Source organism: Barbatula barbatula (genome assembly GCF_947034865.1).
Source record: "Barbatula barbatula genome assembly, chromosome: 1".
Lineage (NCBI taxonomy): Eukaryota > Metazoa > Chordata > Actinopteri > Cypriniformes > Nemacheilidae > Barbatula > Barbatula barbatula.
Window position 1 is genome coordinate 9,992,611 of NC_136766.1, and position 21,675 is coordinate 10,014,285.

At 40.1% G+C, this 21,675-nt stretch overlaps 2 protein-coding genes across 5 annotated transcripts; both read left to right on the top strand.

Annotated features, from left to right (window-relative positions):
* Positions 1-246: 246 nt before the first annotated feature.
* dthd1 (death domain containing 1) lies at positions 247-3,510 on the top strand (the record flags this gene model as incomplete). Its single annotated transcript, XM_079463706.1, is given in 11 exon segments — positions 247-566; positions 685-1,021; positions 1,023-1,082; positions 1,085-1,118; positions 1,121-1,320; positions 1,616-1,848; positions 1,964-2,119; positions 2,204-2,493; positions 2,591-2,829; positions 2,941-2,998; positions 3,209-3,510. Coding segments are annotated over 11 exon segments (2,229 nt in total).
* A 1,513-nt stretch (positions 3,511-5,023) lies between these two features.
* On the top strand, positions 5,024-21,636 carry per1b (period circadian clock 1b). 4 transcript variants are annotated; one of them, XM_079466686.1, is made up of 19 exons: positions 5,024-5,259; positions 10,144-10,949; positions 11,119-11,372; positions 11,464-11,585; positions 12,143-12,344; positions 12,659-12,853; positions 12,943-13,128; positions 13,214-13,367; positions 13,796-14,039; positions 14,389-14,497; positions 14,611-14,734; positions 15,167-15,285; positions 16,823-16,969; positions 17,174-17,473; positions 17,564-18,363; positions 18,457-18,655; positions 19,507-19,699; positions 19,926-20,076; positions 20,276-21,630. In XM_079466686.1, exons 2-19 carry the CDS (start codon positions 10,564-10,566, stop codon positions 20,591-20,593), a joined length of 4,203 nt encoding a protein of 1,400 aa, XP_079322812.1. In that variant the 5' UTR covers positions 5,024-5,259; positions 10,144-10,563; the 3' UTR covers positions 20,594-21,630. The 4 variants fall into 4 exon arrangements, with proteins under 4 accessions (XP_079322812.1, XP_079322814.1, XP_079322813.1 ...); XM_079466687.1 differs by having other exon boundaries at positions 5,046-5,259; positions 14,623-14,734; XM_079466688.1 differs by lacking the exon at positions 16,823-16,969 and having other exon boundaries at positions 20,276-21,636.
* The last annotated feature ends 39 nt before the right edge of the window (positions 21,637-21,675 follow it).

Here is a 21,675-nt window from a genome sequence, read left to right on the forward strand (position 1 = left end):
GTTAAATAAACAATGTACTACAGTACTGTACATTGGCAAAGCATTTGTAGTATTTGTATAGTGAATTAGATACGTTTAAAATAAACAAAGCATTTAAAAGTTAAAGAAAGTTCAACATTGGTTAATATTGTGTGTATGCTGTATTTATATGATTCCTATGCATCCCATTTGTCCCAAGATCATGTGACTGATGTCCTTCTTAATGCACTGGAAGATGTCCACATCATTGTTAACCAGCTTTGTGTAATGAGCAGGAGGCTTGACGCTGGTATTGAGTTTCTTCCTGAGGTGAGTGGAGAGAGTTTCAGTACGCAGACCATAAGTGAAGAGAATGGACCACTGGATACAAAAGAGCCCACAGGGCTTCTATCTGAATCTACATCAGATGAAATGAAGCATGATGCTGTGTTTACGAAAGAAACAAGGGAAGTCATGTCAGCCTCTGAGACTGGTGATAACTTGTTGTGTGAAACTATTCCGTCTGACGGCAAAGAGTATCTGAAAATGAGCGATGAACGCAGAAGAGATAATGAAAAGTCAAAGCAGCACGACGTGGTCACTGTTGGGTACGTTTATATTATTTATCTATAGTATATTATTGTTATTAGCACTTTTTTAAATGTAAACAATTTTAAAGGTTTACATTTTTATTTGAGTTCCTAAACATTGTGTTTCTGGTGACAGACTTAAAGACCAATCCGGAGATAGTTCCTCAGAATCTCCCAAAGTGTATGTAACCGCTCCGCCAGAGGTTGCAGAAGTTATGACTTGTAAAGTGGTTGATGGCTTGAGTTCTCTCATGGTGTCAGGATCAGAGGAGCTGGTCAGCAGTGTTATCCGCATAGAAATCATCAACTACAACGAATGTCCCTTCCCACTCACCGTAGCTGTGCCATTCCAAGCAAGTTACCGTGGAAACTACAGGGAGATCACAGTGAAAGTAGTGGATCTGGAGCAAAGAGTTAGCTACGTCACCCCTACATCTACCGAAGGTGTCTATGGTGGACAGAGGGTCTGTAATGAAATTTAATGATATTTTTGTTATTGTTAAAAGAGCTGAGAGTAATTTTTTTTTTACATATAATTGTTAATTATAATAAGCTTATTTTTCAAGTTTGATGACTTTGTGTATGTCCTCAGGGTTCATATGCTGTAGTGCGTGTATACTCACTTGGAGTGTTTGCGGTTCTGTCCCGTTTGAGAATGGAGACTTTTACAATCCCGAAATCAGGACTGTCTCTTAAACTCAGTATGGACTCCAGGATATGCCTTGACTATTTAACTGGATGCTTCACCGTACCTGTCATTGCTCAAGTCACGGTTGGCCTATATTTATATTCAAATGGTTTTTGTTCATTAAAGTACAATGTTTATGTTTCTGCATTTTTATTTTAAACTGCATACAACAGCAAAACCAGTACAACTCTTCATGCATGACAAATTAGAAAAGGGTGCCTAATGTCCTGAATAAAAATGATAAATAAAATTACAATCGTGTTAAAACCGCTAAGAAACTAATAATAATTAAATTAAGTACATAAAAACATTTTACACAATAGTAATATTAACAGACATGTTGAAATGGTAAATGCAGCCTTACTTTTCATCTCATTAGGTTCAACCAGTGGACGCAGCTGTTTTGTCTTCTATTAAATCCAAAAACGGTTCCTACCAAGCTGTGCTCACTTCATCTCCATTGCTCTACCTAAGCCAACCCTCAGCCCTTAAACTCCGGCGGCACTTCACACTTATCTTGCCCTGTCCTCCTTACTCGGACAAGAAGAAAGCTGGAGAAGAAACTGACCGATGTACTTTAGCATCAGGCACTCTCTCACATCAGCGAATTAGGTAACGATACAAGCATTATGGGGGTTACATGATTTCCTTTCTGAACGTTTGTATCAGTGGCCACAAATCCAGTGGATGTAAGAATCATTTAAATAAGTATTTTTCTCTGGAACAGGGTTGGTGGTCCTTTAGTTAAGTCCCTGAAAGACCCTAAAGAGAAACTGGCTGTACTGGGCTGGATAGAGAACCATTGGCAGGTTCTGGATAAAGTCAATGTGAGGAACCTACAGAACGGCCTGGTGTCTTTTGAAGTTACCGAGAATTATGACAGGTAATGAGCGAGGAAAATAAATAATAGAATTAAAATGTTGCTGTTTTAATATCCAAAACATCTTTCTTTTCAAACATATTTTAGGTTAATTGTCCTTCGGCTTCAATCCTCTATGAAATCTTCCTTACTGGCCTCCTTAGTTGAAGGACTGGAAGAAGCTGTAAGGATTTTCTCAGTCACTATTCTAGTCCATCGTGATCCTCTGGAACCCAGCAGTGTTGTTGTGGCCACCCTGCCGAGCAGAGATCTCAGCTTGGAGTCTTTTGAACTCCAGGCCCTGGCTTACTGTGGGCCTCCAGAGCCGTCATCCAAAATCTTAATGAGGGAGGGAGAACGGCTGCTTATCAGGTTTAGCGGGAACATAACCTGCAATGGTACATAGCACGGCTGCTGACATACAGAGTGATTTAGAAATGTTTACATGATGTTTCATCTATTATCTGTCTATACTCCGCATATGTGTGCATATAGAAAGCCAAGGGACAGATTCTCACATAATCACATTCCACAACCAAAGAAGAAACCGTCTTTATTTGAGATTGAAAGAGGTGGACCCATATGGCAATTACAGCTCCCCTCACTACAAAGGTGTAGCCAGTTTGTTCAGGATCACTAAAGGCCATCTGGTCTGGAATGGTGACATGTCAGCTCTGTCCAGAGACTTTCCTCTAGAAGAGCTTGTGTGTCGATTGCCACTCACTCTGCCCAAGGTAAACTAAAGATTCACACAACTCCTTAAGGAGTTAAAAAGGCATCATTGCATACATCGCAGAGTTTGTGGTTAGTGAATCAGAGTTGTGGATTGCTTGTTTGTTATCTAGGGTGCAAGAACAGTCTGTCGACCTGTGAGTGCAAGGATTATGCAGCACAGTCAACCAGGTATGTGGAACTCAATAAACGATTGGTATACCACACATTGCATCGGTTGCACCATGCCGACAAATGGTGACATCATGTGTATGAAAATGAACTACAGACAGTCACCAATGTAAACCTTTCTTCTGTAATTCTTCTTTCATTTGCTGGGGTCGAGGGGTGTCCTTTGCATCAGTGGACACGCACACATATTAAACAGTCATTTTCTTACAGATTCTCTCACAGATGAGCGCTTATCGTGGCTTTGTGATGAGCTAACTGAGGATGATGCAGCGCTTCTTGTTGTGTCCCTCCGTCTCCGTCGCTCAGCTGTCCAGATCGCCCGCCTCCGTGCACCTCACAACCTCTCACAACAAGTCTTTCACATCCTGACAGCGTGGAGGCGGGGCCTCCCCTCCTCCTCTCCAAAATGCCTCACGCTGGCGCACTGTCTGACGCTCGCAGGGAGGCCAGACCTTGCCAAAAAGCTGACGCTCGGGGAACCAGCAGAGCAGAGAAAGCCAGGAGAAACGTGACCACCAGACGACCTTTTGAGACCTGTAGTTAATGTTGCTTTATTATGTTAGTCATACAATGAGGCTTCTGAATTGTAGTATTTAGATGATAATATAGAATTTTGTATTGGTTAGTTTGGATAGTAAAGGTTTTATACAGTAGTCTCATCAATTTAGACTTGGCTACCAGTAGCGAGATACTTTAAGAGTGGTTAGAACATGTAAAAATAAATATCATGTGTGAGCAAATGCAGAAATTATTGTGTCCAGCAGATGGTGCTGATGTAACAACTTCAAATTGCATTGAAATTGGCTCACTGGAAGCACGTTGATGAGTTGCACAAATAAGCACTTGGCTGGAAGACTAAAAAAGACAACATCAGCTAAACAAGGCTAAGCCATACAAAGCTCACAAGATAAAATTCGTTTTTTATTACTTAAGAACTTTATTTGCCGTTTTACACGTAGACAGCACGATGATTTTTTTACCAGAGCTCTCAACAGTAACAAACAACAACAAAAACTCGATTTCAATTGAAAGTGTGCCATCTAACCTCTACCTTGCCTATAATATAGACCAATTACCCTTCACAATTGTTTAGCGCTACATTAAGTCATTATAGCGTACTACAAAATAAATTCCTTTACAATTTGCAGTACCTGCTGATGAATACAACAATTAAACTCACTAGAGAGTGACAAACAGGCGGCCTATTTCACTAATCGGGTGAATGGAGGTCAGTCCATTTATCACGCGCGTATCTCTGAAGACGATGATAAACTCGCTCATACAGCAGCTCGGGCCACACCGCCAGCCGCGTGACTGTTGAGGGTGTTGCGGACACAGCTGACGTCACCAGCAGCCTGCCTCCAGAGGCACGTGCAACTGTGCATGGCACATCCGCTACACTGAAGTTTCAGTATAGTTGTGCAGAACGTTAAAACACGGCATAGACGCCACGATTTCTACGAATGTAAATGTGTTACAAAGCTTAAGGGTTCGGATGCAAAAGCTTTTAAGCGCAGTCCGAAATATGAATCTAAAATGCGCATTTTATTAGGGTTGTAATTTGGGCTCAATCATATTCTCTAATAGCAATGAATAGGCTATTTTCAGGAGCCTGAAACAATGCCCGATTAAAAATAAAATGCAAGATGGCCGAGGCATCTGAAGTCAACTCTTCTTTTAGTTTGTGGCTTTTATCACCGACCCGTGCAGACTCGTACCCTAACCTCATGCGGGGTTTCATTTGCTTAATATATCCGTCTCACAAACCTAGAAATGTGGTTACTTTTGTGGTTGTTATTGTGAATCTACACTCGCATTATAAGCCGTTCTTCCCACAACAACACACTCCCGCTCCCTCATTGCAACAACAGGCGCGCTGCAACGTGACAGCGGATGAACGTGTCTGTGCGTCACAGGGACCAGCCAATCGGCAAACCCTTTGTCCTGAATGGGCGGGGTAAACCAATTGGATTCGCGTTTCAACGCGCGGACAGCCAATAGAATTAAGGAGTACAAGAGTTTCGTACACAAGTCGCGAAGCACGTGTACTCGTGTGTGTTTGTGTCTGGAGGCATGGGGCGAACAAATCTGTAGGGCACAATCGGAGCCACTGTGTCAGTGATCTATAGACGCGGTACGTCGGTTTCAGATTCGGACCATTTAACAACACCAGGAATACGTTGATGTTCTGTTTGGACGTTTTGAAAACTAAGGCATTGGTCCTTTCGTTTTACAGAAAGAGGAGCATTGGGATTTAAGAGGTAAGTTCATGCCATTAACTTTACTTATCGGAGGCTAACACACATGCGTAGTCTTCTCGGTCGAGTCATTTATGAGTTAACTTGCTCCTATATCGTTTTCTGTCCGTGTAAAGTCGTGAAGAGTTGTGTTTACTGCATATATTTTACTTTAGTGAGCTGGTTGCGTTTTGTAAGGTAACGCCTCGTGCATTCACTCCCTTAAAAACATTCTCTTAAGTCTTATCGTGCATGACTTGTAATAAAAACGTTTTCGTTCGGAAAATGCGTGTAAGCCTGTATTTCTTTGGCGTGCTGTTTGTCGTATGTAATAATCAAGTTTATTTTTATATTTTAAATTTTTGCTGCGTATGTTACTAGATTTGTCCAGACGATTTAAATTGACAAGCCGACATGATGATGCGGCGTTTCTGCGCGTAGATTTTAAAACAGGTGGACTCTGAATAAAATACTATCTTTGTTTTTAGATACATTCCACTAAATGTACCCAGAACACTGTGACGTGTATTCTTCAGATTTAGTTTATGATTCTTTTAATAAGTCTTATACGTTTATCATTATTAAAGGTGTTTTAAATAGCAGTGCATCAGGTTGAGTTAATGGTTTTATTTTAAGTGTTGTAAAGAATTGTCACGGTGATTGAAGTGTTGTGTACTGTATGCTATGGCAAATCGTAAGCTTGGCAAGAGCAACCACCTAAGTTAAGTGTTGTCGTAAACCTGTTATTCCCAGTTTTTTCATATAGAGGTTGCTCTGTTATTAACCTTTGGTGAAAATAAAACAGAAACGTATAAAAACAATGCAGAGGTATGATTTTTAACAAAGTATGCACATCGATTAAGACAGTGTTAGTTTGAACAGATGTCACAAAATTCACTTTATATTACTTTTTTTGAGTGCTGTGCTACATTGCGTCTGTTGTGTATTTTATATTTTTAGACTGTATTACAGGTAGAACGTGCTAATGTGACAAACACTTAAATATTATATTACTAAATTACAATTTTAGAATTAAACTGCACTGAAATTAATATAGATATTTTTACGCTATGAAAAAAATAGTACTAAAATAAAAGACCTATGGAGAATGTGAAGCTGACGTCACGCACTATTGTTGCACGTTGCAGTGCCACTGACATCTTGGGAGGATTGTACTCCACTGCAATTATTGTTTTGATATAAATAACTAAATGTAAATGATATGTACCTTTACTTGTTTTGTATGATATATGGAGAAATCAAATTCCCGAACGACTCTGCGTAATGCTATTGCAGTGTTTAAAACAGCAAGACCGACCTACCATAGTTACATTTTCTAATCAAACAAGAAAAACGAAACACTGCATTGAACGCAATAGCGGCGATCCTCCCAAGATGGCGCAACATTCAACGCGGCGTGACTTCGATTAACAAGCTCTTTATAGGGAAAGGTGTTCAGTTTTAGATTCGTCAAAGATTAGATATAAATGCTTATTTTTATTTTTTTGAGAATACACTAAACATGAAAAACACGTTGAAAATATTCAGCATTACTGTTGCACCTCGGATCAGTTCTCCGTTGTAAATGCCGATTAACAATCAGCACTATGCGATAATGCGATTCGAGTGGCCTACGAACTTCACTTTCAAATCCATGGTCACAATAGACTTTTTGTCCCGTTGACGTCAATTTATACACGTGCGAATGCGTCAGACAGGAAACGCAAACCCGTTCCAAGATATTCCACATTTCGCTGCATAGCAAAGTTTAAGTTTGGTCAACTCTGACCTGCACCGTCTGACATTACGTAAAAAAAAATTTTTAAGTAGAAACCATTTATTTAAGACAACAAATGCATTTAGTAACAATTTACATTATTACTTCATTTGTATTTTAAAATGAATTAATTATATTAACATATTTAGTTATTAACTAGAAGTTTATGAAAAGTGTTAAAAATGATAAAACAGGAACAAAATATAATTATTAGAGTTAATTGTTTTATGATTGTCTTAGTTAACTGTGAACTATGTATAGTACTGAATAATAAAGTTAGACAGCTAAACAGTTTTTCACCATTTTCCTCTTCAGGACGGCATTGACTTGTTTGAATTCAAATCCTTGGCCGGTTTCAACTAAAATCCGAAAACGTCTTATGCATTATAACTATTTGTATACACGACTGAAACCGACAACATTTTCAAAATGGTTCTCAAAGTGCAAGTTTCGACGGCATTATCGTTTCTGTGTAAACTCTGGAGGTGGCGTTTTCCAAAAAACGATGACGTCATGTGCATGTGTATTATGTGTTCAGTCTGTAGTCATGCGAGTATTCCCCAAACAATGCCGCCTCCATGCTGCATGTTTGTGCTGCGTGACATAATTATTACAATTTCTCCAACAAAAAGTAGATTTACTGCACCACTATACACCAACTATAAACACACAGACACGTTGCCAAAGTGTATTAAAAGCGCTTTTATCTTAAAACAGGTTATGCATATGTGCGTAGGCATGTAGTGTTTTTTACAGTGCAACATCTTTTTACAGTGCAACATCTTTTTACAGTGCAACATTTTTCGTGATTCGTGTGAATGCTGATCGTTTAGTGGCTAGGAGGGTACTGTAAGTGTAATTTAGTAGTTTCCAAATTTGTTTTGGATTATTACGGTTACAGTCAATCCCAGATAGCAAGCACAAAAGAGAGACAAGATCACCGACAAGCAACGCTAATTATAAACTCCCTAACTTGGTTGTTTTATGAGATTAAGTGTCCCAACAGGATAAAGAGAAAATCTATATTTAAGTGGAAGTTATCTATTTTGGGGCGTCTCAAAATAACTTTCTAATTTTGTATGCAACATGACTGTTAATCTAGAACTAACACCACAGAAAAAAGCATTACTATTGCCACTTCAAAAACTACTTAGCTTTCTGAGGTGCTTGAATTGATCCGACGCCACCCATTTGAAATTTGGGAGCCCCAAAAGTGGGCGGACCTCAGATATCTTAGTTTTTGAGAATTATAACAATGATGCATCTGAATTTGTGGAGACAAGATATTTGTAGATAGTAGTATACAGGGCAAATTAACTTGGGCTAAATTAATGTATATTAGTAAATCCCCATTTGGACTCGAAAATATTACGTTTTATGCTCCTTTTTTAGGTCAATTGAAATATCTCTCTATTTGAACTGAATTTATCCATTCCATTTTGGGGTTTTGAATTCCTTAAATAAACAATTTAATTATTTGACATCTGCTTGGCATTTATAATCATAATTAGGGATGCGTTCCTTTCGTAAGGAAATTAGAAAGTTTTAAGTTTATACTTAGACTAGTATTACTAGTCTTTGTAAGTAATGTGAACAGGTTTTGTCGGTTCGATACTAGACATCAGGGCAAAAATTCAGAAAGGTTTGTACGAATAAATGTGAAAAAAAGAGCACTTGTTGAATAATTTAAAATGAAAAATGTAATTTTATTTATAGTATTATATTTAGTATTGTGTTACAATATTTTTTATTAAATTATGGGACACCCCATAAGACATGGTTCAATTTGAGCACTGACATGACTTTTTAATTATGATGTTGCAGGTACTTTACATTGAACCATTAAGAAATGTACACTTTTTTTACTGCAACAGATTTTAATCTGATTGTATTAGCTGTGTAAAGATGTTTAGAAAGTGGATTTGAGCCAGATATACCTCCAGCATCTAACTGGAGACGGAAAAAAAATTATTGAAGTAGACAGACAACCAGGGCAATCACAATTATGAAATTTGGCTGCCGAATTCTTGTCTACTAAATGAATGTGATTATGGTGATTCATTGTCTGTTTATAGGCTTTGGCGATTATGATTAATCACAGTTAATCTATTCAATTAATAAAATATAGGTGCATTCTACAAAATTATGTAAATATCTAGTAATATTTCCTACAGAGTGACCTCAATAGAAAAGACTGTCTTCACAGAAAAAAACTGAGGATGATGTTGTCTTGCTGTGGAGGTCCAGCAAATCTGGAATCACTTTAATAAAACTCATAAACACACAAAACACAAATCTGGTACTACTCAAATGATGAAGAAAAGTCATTTGAACATAACAGCGAGTGCACATCAAGGACGGTTGATGTAAAATGCTGCCGTTCACTCTTGTTTTCAGTGTATTTAAAATAATTCGCTAGTTGCACAAGATGGCGGTGAGCTTTTGGGATGCCAGAGTCGGCAGAGTGGTTTCCGGTTATATAACACTGTATGGAAAAGGAGAATATGGGTGTCTTTTAGATAAAATGAAGAAAGTAATTTATAAGCGATATGACAGATCCTCTTTTTATTGCTGAGCCCTTTGTTAAGCCAAAACAACTCAACAGTGTTATATGACTGGAAATTAGTCCGCTGACTCTGGCATCACAAAAACTCACCAGTGCAACTAGCCAATTGCAGTTATCTGAAATAATTGCGATGAGATGATATTTAATAATTGTGACAGCCCTACAGATTACAAAAGATTATAAACTTTTCGTACTCTACTTTTCCAAGTCAATTAAAACAAGACCTCTGATGTATCTGTGTTTTGATATTGCTTCCTGCAGTTAGTAAACACAAAACTAAGAATCAGCTGGCAGTTACTAAAGGTGGAGATGAGGAGAGTGGAGATGTTGATCCAGAATGTAGTCTTGGTTACAAAGGCGACCAGAAAAAGCCTCCGATATTTCGTTCCAAACGTTCCAAAAAAAGTCCTGAGTTTTATTAGCACTTCCTTTCCAAAAAGAACAGGCTGTACAGGGACCTCAAACAATGTTATCTATTAGCCTTGATGGGACCCATTTAAGTTGGATTACCGGCAGTGTGGTTTGGACTACTGCTCACCTTTCTTTTTGCTTTTTTATGTTCCAGGTGTACACTGAGAGGAGATAGAGGGTGTTACAGAAGAGGAGTGGGAAGAAGCTTAATTTCTCTTTTACACTTTCTCCAACGCTCTGTCACGCTCCATCTGGCTCCATAGCAGAAGCCAAGTCTGTTAACAACCAGTCCTGTATGGTTTTCTGTGCAGTCCAACGTTTTGTAGCGTTCGCAATATATTTCAAATATTGAAGTGTTTACTGGAAAGGAAGCATTTGCCGTGGAGAAACCAAGACAACAGTAACACGACGGTCGGACAGCAATCTTTTGGAATAAATCCGTGATGAGTAATTGCAACAAAATGATTTCCCATTGTAGTTCAAGCAGTCCAACATAGTGAACTTTTTCTCAACTGTGATCAAGCGTTTGGTGATCTTCATCACCTAGGCAAGCACTTAGTTTTACTGTATTATTATGAGTGATGACAACTCAGACTCCGCCCCCGGCAATGATACCGACATAAGAGCGGGAGGGGTCCAGAAAGGGGCACGACTTTTAAGTGGATCCTGCTGCATGATTGGCGGCTCTCCGTCCTCAAATACGGCGACTAGTGGGCCAGGATCATCTCCGGGTGGGGCGTTGGATTCCAAGGGATCCACTGGTGACCACAGAGGGATTCATTCTGACGACACGGATGCGCTGTCGAGTGGAAATGACTCTGGGGAGAGGGATAGCGAAGGAGGTATGGAGAGGGAGAACGGATCCAGAGGAAGACAATCGAACAGAAGTTATCAGAGTTCCTCCAGTCAGAATGGAAAGGATTCAGCCATGTGTCTGGAGACTACGGAGAGCAACAAGAGGTAGGAGATGCATCAGTAAAAATGACAGAAAGAGAATGATGAATGAGTATGTGAGGTTTTGCCCTTAGATGATGGGCCACAGAATGTAAGGAAGGTGCAATAAAAATTAATGTATTTTTTATTGCTGGGTAAATGTCTAAATTAACATTTTCTTATTCCTGTTATTTAGCTCAAACTCCCAGAGCCCCTCTCCACCTAGCAGCTCTCTGGCATACAGCCTGTTGAGTGCCAGCTCTGAGCAGGACCCGCCATCTACGAGCGGCTGCAGCAGCAATCAGTCTGCTCGCGTCCAAAGTCAGAAAGAGCTGATGAGAGCCCTGCATGAGCTAAAAATCCGTCTGCCACCCGAGAGAAAGATGAAGGGTCGTTCCAGCACCCTCAACGCCCTCAAATATGCCCTCAACTGTGTCAAACAAGTTAGAGGTGAGAGACAGAACCGTGCTAGTTCACAGTGCTGATATTTTGTTGGGTGGACCATAATAATACAATGATCTTCACATTGATGTTTTTGTAGCCAATCAGGAGTATTATCACCAATGGAATGTTGAGGAATGTCATGGCTGCAGTTTGGATCTCTCAACCTTTACCGTTGACGAACTGGACAATATCACCTCTGAGTATACACTCAAAAATACAGTATGTTGAATTTTTTTTACTTTATTATATATTTTAACCCGTAAACCACCTTCTGAGTATCAAAAAACAACCCCAACTTGTTTTTTTCAATGGGAAAAAGAAAACGGCACTCATAAAGCCAACTCAAGAACTTTAATAATCAGGTGTAAATAGCTCAGTACGCTCTTCACAAAAAGAAGCATGCACACTACAACAAAGTGGTTTTAAGATAAAATCTTTTCCAAAGTTAGGTGCAAGCTCATCCAAATATGACATTATAGTGAACCTAATGTTTTGGTGGCCATATGTTTTAAATTGTATTGCAGTCAACGTGAGATGAGAGTTACAGATAGAGACCAAGGTTTAAATACAAGTTAAGCAAAGCAAAGACAACACGGTGGAAAGTTATGCGCACATCTCTCAAACTGGACAACATGGCACCCTACTGCTAGAGAAACCTGTTACAACCTTGATCTAAAGTAGTTGTTTAGAAAACATATTTGACCCATTTTGTTTCTATATAATTTAGTCACAAATGTCAGAAGTCATCACTTTCTCTCCGTCTCTCGCCAACACAGGACACATTCTCTATGGCAGTGTCGTTCCTGTCAGGGAAAGTGGTGTACATCTCGCCGCAGGGTTCATCTCTTCTGCGCAGTAAGCCAGAGAAGCTGCACGGGGTGTTGTTTTCTGAACTGCTGGCCCCTCAGGATGTGAGCACCTTCTACAGCAGCACCGCACCCTGCAGATTACCTCCATGGGCCTCCTGCATTGGATCAGGTTGGTTTGTGTGTGGTGTACCCCCTGTTCACAAAGCACATTACTTTCAGTGGAGGGCAATAGGGTCATGTCCACATGTAATGCATACATATGTATGTGGAAATGCATTGGCGAGTAGACATTTGATTCATTCAGACTTGACTTCCAATAATGTATTAAAGGAGGGTGCTTGTTGACATACCAAAGCATTTAGGTATGATTTATATATGGATGATAAGCATTTCATGTCTCGTAAGATATGTTACATGGCCATGCAGTACAAATGAAGGCTTAGACAGTTAAACTAAATTCTTTCTTTTTTGTTGGAACTGCAGCCTCTCCACCAGCAGACTGCACCCAGGAGAAGTCCATGTTTTGTCGTATCAGTGGAGATACTTCCTCCAGTGGCGAAATTATGTACTACCCGTTTAGACTGACACCCTACCTGCTTACGCTACGCGACTCCGACGCGGCCTACCCCCAACCCTGCTGTCTGCTCATTGCAGAGAGAGTGCATTCAGGATATGAGGGTACATGTTGCCTTTGTGTTTATAAAGCGCATACGGTTTCTCTCTTCTTTAGACTGTCCTTTTTAACATGGTTATCTTCCGTCCCCCAGCCCCTCGCATTCCTCCGGATAAGAGGATATTCACTACTAGTCACACGCCGAGCTGTATTTTTCAAGAGGTGGATGAGCGGGCAGTACCTCTGTTAGGATACCTGCCTCAAGACCTGGTGGGAACTCCAGTCCTGCTCAACATCCATCCAGATGACAGACCTGTAATGTTGGCCATCCATAAAAAGAGTGAGTCGATTCCCTCATCCTGTGGTCTTTTTTAATGATGGTGTTTTTAATCCAATATATTTACAGGTTGCTCTTTGTTTTTCAGTTCTTCAGTTTGCAGGGCAACCGTTCGACCATTCTCCTTTGAGGATGTGTGCCCGTAACGGAGAGTATCTGACCATCGATACATCTTGGTCCTCATTCATAAACCCATGGAGCAGGAAAGTGGCCTTCATAGTTGGGCGCCATAAAGTCAGAACGTAAGCGCAGATTCATGCAAGCAGAAATCAAAATGAATATTTGGTATAGGCAGGTGAATTAAAAAAAAGTTGTATTAGCCATGAACCTTAATGGTTCATTTAACCATCCTATTAAAGGAGTAGTTTTTGAAGTAAAGTCTTGATTTACTCATGTCTTCAACACAAAAACACAAGCATAAACACATGGATGTCAAACTCACAATTGCAAACACCTGCTCTGTCATGTGGACAGACTTGCACCGATTTCTAATGGAGCTTTATGCTGCTACTCTAACGTCACTGGTCCCCCATTTTAGTGTAATAAACGCATGTAAACGAACAAAAAAGGCAGTATTTATTCAGTTACACAGATCAAACAAACAAACCCGGACACGATTAACATATTAGACAAACATACATCTTACTGAGAAACATCTGTTATTCCTCAGGTCTCCGCTGAACGAGGATGTCTTCACACAGCCGAGAGATCTGGAGGAGCGGGCCGTGTCCCCAGACGTAGTTCAGCTCAGTGAGCAAATCCACAGGCTCCTGGTGCAGCCCGTCCACAGCGGCAGCTCTCAGGGCTACGGCAGCCTGGCCAGCAATGGATCCCATGAGCTCCAGCCCAGTGCAGCCTCGTCATCAGAAAGCAGCGGACCAGGGGCGGAGGACCCGTCAAAGCCACACAAACCTGTAAGTGTTTAGAGATGCGAAGATGTGCTTTAAGTTTTTTCTATTTTTGTCAGTGTAGAAAAGGCATCAAAGTATACTTATAGATATTTGCTGTCATGGAGCTTAACAATGCAGAATAAGTTTTTCCTTCAAATTAATGAAACATCGAGTTCCGGACTGGGCCCAATGCCATATGACTTCCATCGGGAGAACTCAAAAATATATTTGATGTAAAACTAAATACTGTGTGATTATTTTATGATCTAGAGTTTTAACTAGCGAGTTAGTTAGGTGTTTGAGAAAGGACTGCAACACTTATAGAAATACTGTATATGTAACACGCATACTTGTTTTTCTACATTTTAAACAGATGACCTTCCAGCAAATCTGCAAAGATGTTCACATGGTGAAGACAAACGGACAACAAGTGTTTATTGAATCCCGCAGTCGCCCTCTGGCTAAAAAGCCATCCACCACAGGTGAATACTCCACAAACACACAACTAAACGCTCCACAAGCGCAAATATTAGAGGAATAATAGTTCACGACCAACATCCTTTTGATCATTTTTTTCTCTGTGGATGATAAACAGGTGTTTTTGCAGACCCAGGTGCTGCTGTACTCTCAAAGAGCTCCAGCCCCTCCCTCCTCATGCAGACAGAGCCACCCACTACTTTCTCCTACCAGCAAATCAACAGCCTGGACACCATTGTGAGGTGAATGCGTATGATATTTAATACACACATTCAATCATTCTCAAGATTTACACTGTTTTTCCATAATACAGAGATGTTATGTCATGTTGGTAACTGGGGTGAAGCATTCGTTCGAAGTTGAGTGCAGTATTATATCAATTGAGTTTTGATGGTACATGGATTCTTGGACACATAAACCTTGTAATGATATGAGCTTTCCAGGTTTAGTTGACCCCAAGGTTGTACACACATATCAGTAAAACACAATTTATTTTCATCACAACAAGGGATCTTTGGGAATTAGGTATGTAATTAAGTTTAACAGCTCCTGATTTGATAACTAACGTGAGGATGTACGTCTGTATGTACTGCATATGTTCTTGTGGTTGTAGGTGACCCGGAGGCACGTCACAGATTCAGTGTTTAACCTGAACATTTGATTGGTTTTCTTAGGTATCTGAAGAGCTGTAACATCCCCAACACGGTAAAAAGGAAGTGTGGCTCCTCCTCCTGCACTGCCTCCTCCACATCTGATGATTACAATCAGCAGGACATTTCAGGCAATGCTAAAGGTGGATACACTCAATTGCTATAACAAATGCATTACTATATTAAATGTGTGCATTGGTTAAAAGGTTCAAATAAAAACAGTATACTTGACAACGCTTCAGAAATGTAACAATGCAGACAACATTATGCTAACAATGCTAACAAAAACATTTTATAGTTTACCTACAGTCAAGATTACCAAAAGAGTAGGATTGAAAGATATATAAAAAGTTGCTAACATTTTACAAATGTGCATATTGTAATAGTTTGCAAATAATTGATTGATTTTTATGTATATTCAAGGTTATATGGTTAATGCAGAAAGTGGTGAAACCAAAAAAGAGAATGTGAAGGATGGCAGTTTTGTAATTTTAGGATTTAGATTTTACAAATTTTAAGCATTAACGTCATGGCATATTGCTTATCATATTATTTAGCACATTATCAAATATTTCTTTGTATGTATAGTCAAAGTTATATGGTTAATGCAGAAAGTGGTGAAACCAAAAAAGAGAATGTGAAGGATGGCAGTTTTGTAATTTTAGGATTTAGATTTTACAAATTTTAAGCATTAACATCATGGCATATTGCTTATCATATTATTTAGCACATCATCAAATATTTCTTTAAAGGGGCCATGAACAATTTTCTTTTGTATTTTGTACTTTTCTCTGTGATACATTAATAGCGTAAGAAAGGTTTTTACCTTAAAAAACATAATAATTTGTCATTAATAGGCTGATTTTCCTACCATGCCTCGATCTGTTTTTCAAAATGCTTGGTTTCAAGTATAGTATAAGGTCAAGGAAAATTTGAATTCTGAGTTCATGGCCCCTTTAATATCGTGCAGCCCTAATAAAGAGGGGGAAATGCAAAAAAGTAAATATTTTAGAGGCATAGTAAAGGTAAAGCCTTTACTATGAAAAAAAGTTTTCTTTTTATAGTTTTGTGATAACATACACCTGTGAATGTCAATTAAGGCAGCAAGCGGAGTACATTTTTATTTCACATTGTTCTAATGCAAACTAAAGGAACTTTAGGTAAATGCCATTAAGGATTGTGTCACAGATATAATGATTTGCCAAAGAGAATATGTGACTCTGGAACACAAAAAAAGTCCCACGGGTATATTTGTAGCAATAGCCAACAGAAATCATTAGGATATTAAGTAAAGGTCATGTTCCATGAAGATTCTTTTTCAGGTTCATCTACTCTCCACGTTATTACAGCGGTTAGCTAATAGAGAGCGTTAAAACAAACCTGTTTCTTCTTAGCAAAGGTCTGCGATTTTCTCGATGTTTCGCTGCACCCTCGGATTCCAGATATTCAAAATAGTTATATCTCTGCCGAATATCATCCTATCCTTAACAAACATACATCAATGGAAAACGTATTTATTCAGCATTCAAAACCTAAATTTTGATATATTTTTATTGAAATTGACTGGTTTTGTGGTCCAGAGTCACATGTAAAAGTGATTTTTCGCTGTGGTACCTTTAAATGTGAAAACTTCAAAAGTCAACATTGAAGATGTGCACTGACAGATGCCCTAACTTGCAGGTCCATCTGTGTCTCTGGTAGAGGAGAGTGCTCTGTTGCCCCCACTGGCTCTTCACAGTAAGGCAGAGAGTGTTGCTTCTGTCACCTCGCAGTGCAGCTTCAGCAGTACTATAGTCCACGTGGGGGATAAGAAGCCACCTGAGTCAGGTGCATAACTGTTTGTGCATGTCTGTCTGCTTGTGTGTGTGTGTGTGTGTGTGTGTGAATGAAAAGGGAATATAGCAATAGAGCAGGGACAGATCACAAAACAGGGACAGCGGTTTTAGAAATATATTTCCATGCCAGTTCTGACAAGGAATTCTGGTATTCGCCTGTGTATCTCATTTCCACCTGTTGGTTGCCCTTTCACAGATATTGTAATGGAGGAAGCCCCTTCAACATCAAATGCTGCTCCTCCAGTCACTCAACCCAAAGTTCCTCGCACAACCACGCCCTATCTACCCCCTAGCCTTGCTCCTCAGTCTGAAAGGGATGGAGTGAGGTGGGGAGGTCTAGTAGGAGGTGGTAGCGGAGGCGAAAAGATGGGGCTCACAAAAGAGGTGTTATCTGCTCACACACAGCAAGAGGAGCAGAACTTCTTGTGTCGTTTTAGAGATCTGAGTAAGCTCAGAGTGTTTGACCTGACCTCGGCACCTGCACCCTTAGCCAAAGGTGAGACCATTCATGTTAAAATCTGCAACACAAACATAGTACGTACCCAATTATGTTCATGTTCTCAATTTATATCTCACTTGGTTTCAGGTTTGCGTTGTACACGTGACTACCCAGCAGCCCGTGGTAGTAGTGGCCGTAGGCGAGGTCGAGGGGGGAAAAGACTTAAACATCAGGAATCTTCTGATCAGACAGTGTCTCAAAGCCGTGCAGGCCCACTACGAGGTCTAACAGGCGTTCCCGCTTTAGGCAGACCCTGTAACTCCTCCGTGCCCTTGGGTCCTGCACCCAGCTCCTCTTCGTGGCCTACCTCAGGGTCACAAGCCAGCATTCCTTCAGTCCCTTATCCACCTGGTGTCTTCCCACTATATTCCATCTACCCTCCTCCATCCCATCCTGCCTCAGACCCTAACCTACAGATGGGCCTACGCTTCCCCCTTCAGAATTCGCCGATGGCTCCTCCCATGGTCCACCCTATGATGGCACTGGTACTGCCCAACTACATGTTCCCACAGCCCAATATGGGCATGCCTCAGCCGTTCTACTCTACAAACTCTGCGTTCCCTTTCCTGACTGCTAACACGGTACCAGCGCCAGTACCAAACCCAGGCCCACATGCACACTCCCGCTCCAGCACACCGCAATCTTACAGCCAGAGGGAGGCGGGGCCTGAGAGGGAAGGAGCGGAGTCACCATTATTTCAGTCCAGATGTTCTTCACCCTTAAATCTGCTTCAGCTGGAGGAGACGCCAAGCAACCGGTTTGAGACATCAGCGCTGACTACAGGCCAACCAGCCGTATCTCCAATGGTGGGACATGGAGGTGGTGCAGGAGGACAGGCCTCATCCAATCAGAGAGCTGCAGCCGAGGACTCAAAAGAGAACGAGAATGTAAGACAAATGGACTTTAAAGTGTTCTTTGATTGCTTTATAAAGATGAGCACTGCTTATCAAGTATTTCTTAAAACCTTTGTTTTTTTTCAGGGTGAAGCAAACGAGTCGAATCAAGATGCCATGTCCACCTCCAGTGACATGCTGGATTTGTTGCTGCAGGAGGATTCACGTTCGGGCACGGGTTCGGCTGCTTCGGGCTCAGGGTCATTAGGCACTGGCTCCTCTGGGTCAGGTTTAGGGTCCTCTGGATCAGGATCCAATGGCTGCAGCTCTTCAGGAAGTGGAATAAGTAAGTGCTTCACTTACAGTTAAAAGTGTCAATATGAAAATATTTAGTGAACAGCTTTTCAATATGTTAAAGAATGTCATTCAGACCTTGACATAATGTTAACGTGTGTAATAAATAAAGAAACTAAAAGTAATTTCCTCCATAATGAAATGAAGGGCTGCATTATACGGTCTGTTTAATAAAGACATGACTTGTGTTAAAGTCCTCATGAAAAGGAGGTTGCGATTTCCTTCTTTTTCGTATCTTGACATATATCCGAGTGCGCGGCTTCTGAAATAAGAATAAAATTTAGCGCAGGGTTTTATTTTGCCCTTCGCATTTTGATTGGTTCGTTGTTAGTTGGCCATTACTAACATAATGGAGGCAGATTTGTAGTTTACAGCCTGTTGTGGAGGGGTGGGCTAAAAATGCCTGGCCATTGGACAATCAGTATAGTCCTACCCCTTACGTCATGTGACGAAGAGTTGTTGTTAAGAGGGGTAAGGGAGCTTAATGTGTTTAATTACAATGGCAAATTGATAAAAGAAATAATAATATAATATAAGATAAATAATTTATAATAATCACTGCAACACTGTGTAAAAAACACTTAAGAATTTTCATTTATTTCATGGTGACTAAGCATTTTGTAGAACTCTATATTATTGTCGTATGGTCATAAATTGAAACTGGTAACTTTGTATTAGTACCTATTACTATTGCTCTGTATCACTTATTGCTCCCTGAACTCTTTTTAAGTCGCTTTGGATAAAAGCATCTGCATTATACCCAAACACATAATTTAAGAGTAATAGTAATCACAGTAGTCTTAAAAAGATTAATAATCTTTTGGGGGATTCTTTTTGTAACAGGAAGCAGTCAGAGCAGCCATACCAGTAAATATTTTGGCAGCGTGGACTCATCAGAGAACAGCCATTCACGCAAGCAGACAGCAGGGGGCGATGGAGAGGCACAGTTCATCAAATGCGTTCTTCAGGACCCTATTTGGCTCCTCATGGCCAACACGGATGAAAAGACAATGATGACCTACCAGCTGCCCATCAGGTTAATGTTAACCCTGCTCCGTTTACACTACCTCACCATTACTGGTCATAAGATGTGTTTGGTTTGTCTTAAAATAGACGTACACAGAAGTCATTAATCACAAAAGTAAACAAATGAAAGCTGTTTTGTTGGTAACATCCCATAAACATGCACTACACATCCACAGTGATCGAAGTTGTTGCTGTAGTACTAAATTGACCTGGTGAATATGTTTTGTGTGTAACAGAGACAGAGACACTGTGTTAAAAGAGGACCGTGCCGCCTTAAGAGCTATGCATAAACAACAGCCTCGCTTCACTGAAGAACAGAAAAGCGAGTTGAGTCAGGTTCACCCATGGATTCGCACTGGACGGCTGCCTCGTGCCATCAACATCTCTGTGAGTTTACATCTCCCGAACTGACTGCTACTCCTGCAATACATCCCTTAGCTAAGCATACGTCGCATTTAAACTATAAGACAACTAAAGAAATGTTGATGTGTTTTGCCACTGTTTTAAATGCAATCCACCAAACATTCCTCAATATTGCGCTGGTTTGAGCAGCAAAGTAATTTTTTAACATGTTTATGTTTCTCAGGCTTGTGAGGGTTGTGGGTCCTCTCCTACGGTCCCCTCTACAGCTCCCTTTGACGTGGAGATCCACGAGATGGAGTTCTGCAGTGTTTTGGAAGTGTCCGAAGAGGGCGCCACTGCCGAGAAGCAAATCCGCACAGACACGGCCATGGACAAGAGTGAGGCTGAGGAAGAAGAATCATACAAGAAAAAAGAGGTTGAGAATGGATGGACTATGATGCCAGCACAAGTAAATGACCAAGAAATGATGATAGAAGAACAGGAAGTGACCTCACAGACTGATGAGAAAATGTGTGCCTCTCTTACAGAGATGACACACTAAGACTGTAGTAAAATCATCAGTGGGATACGTTACTCAAATCCTCGTCTGATCACATCATCTGTATGCTCAGTAAATGATACGGTTGTATATATAATTTACCGGTTGTATTTATTTATATAGATGAACACAAAACGATAAATATATAGCCAAGAAGGCTGACAGACAATGAATGTAAAGCAGAATATTTGCTTTATTAAAAGACTGTGATATCACAACCTTACGCCAGGGAGATTTCGGTTGTGATGGTTTTTTTGTGATTTTGCGGGTAACAAGGTGTGCTTAGCTTTTGGCTACTCTGGATATGACAATGTTCAGACGGTACTGGTCATTTCCAGTTCTAGTGACCTACATGAACATAATTCCGAGGTGAACTCTAAAACCGTAAAAAAATTGTAGGGCTTACGGAGTTAAAATGTTGTAATAACGAAGTATGACCTTCGAGGACATTCTGTTTGTCCTCTTGTGCTATTGACATTTCCCAAATGTCACAAAAATGTCCTTATTTTTTACCGAAATATATACAAACTTGTCAAATTTGACTTAATTCACAAACACAATTTTTTTAGTTCTGTTTTTTATATGTCATCAGTGCAAAATGAGTTTTTATGTGCTGTTTGTAATTGTTACAAACTTTGATGAAATGTGTAAAATAAATATTGCATCACCACAGAGAGCCAGTCATGTCATCGGTCTGCTACAGGTTACTATTACCACTGGCTTCAATTTCGACTTTTGGTTAGTCGCACTACAGTATCCATGGCAATGGTTCCAAAGAGTATCTGGCGAAAGGCATCCTTTCAGATTAGCATTTAGAGAAGTAAAGCTTTAGATGACACAAAAAGTCAAAGAGGAAGAAAAAAATCCAGGAAAAAGAGATTTTTGAAGAAAATAGTGTTGGTAAACAGACGGACACATTTTCCTTGTCTTTTCTCAGTCAGTTTCAGTCATGTGCTCTTTGGGTTCATGTCGTTTGTAAGTATTTTGTGTATTTCTTTATATATAAAACGAATAAAAATACAATGGTTTACACTGTTGTGGTCTGTGGATATTCAATGAATCAATGTTAAAATAGGAATCGTATA

Excerpts from the sequence above, each read along its gene's own strand:
- per1b (XM_079466686.1), top strand. The coding sequence starts at position 10,564 with ATGAGTGATGACAACTCAGACTCCGCCCCCGGCAATGATACCGACATA. Across the intron at positions 10,950-11,118 it reads ACTACGGAGAGCAACAAGAG|CTCAAACTCCCAGAGCCCCT; the intron begins GTAGGAGATGCA and ends CCTGTTATTTAG. Across the intron at positions 19,700-19,925 it reads ACCTACCAGCTGCCCATCAG|AGACAGAGACACTGTGTTAA; the intron begins GTTAATGTTAAC and ends TGTGTGTAACAG.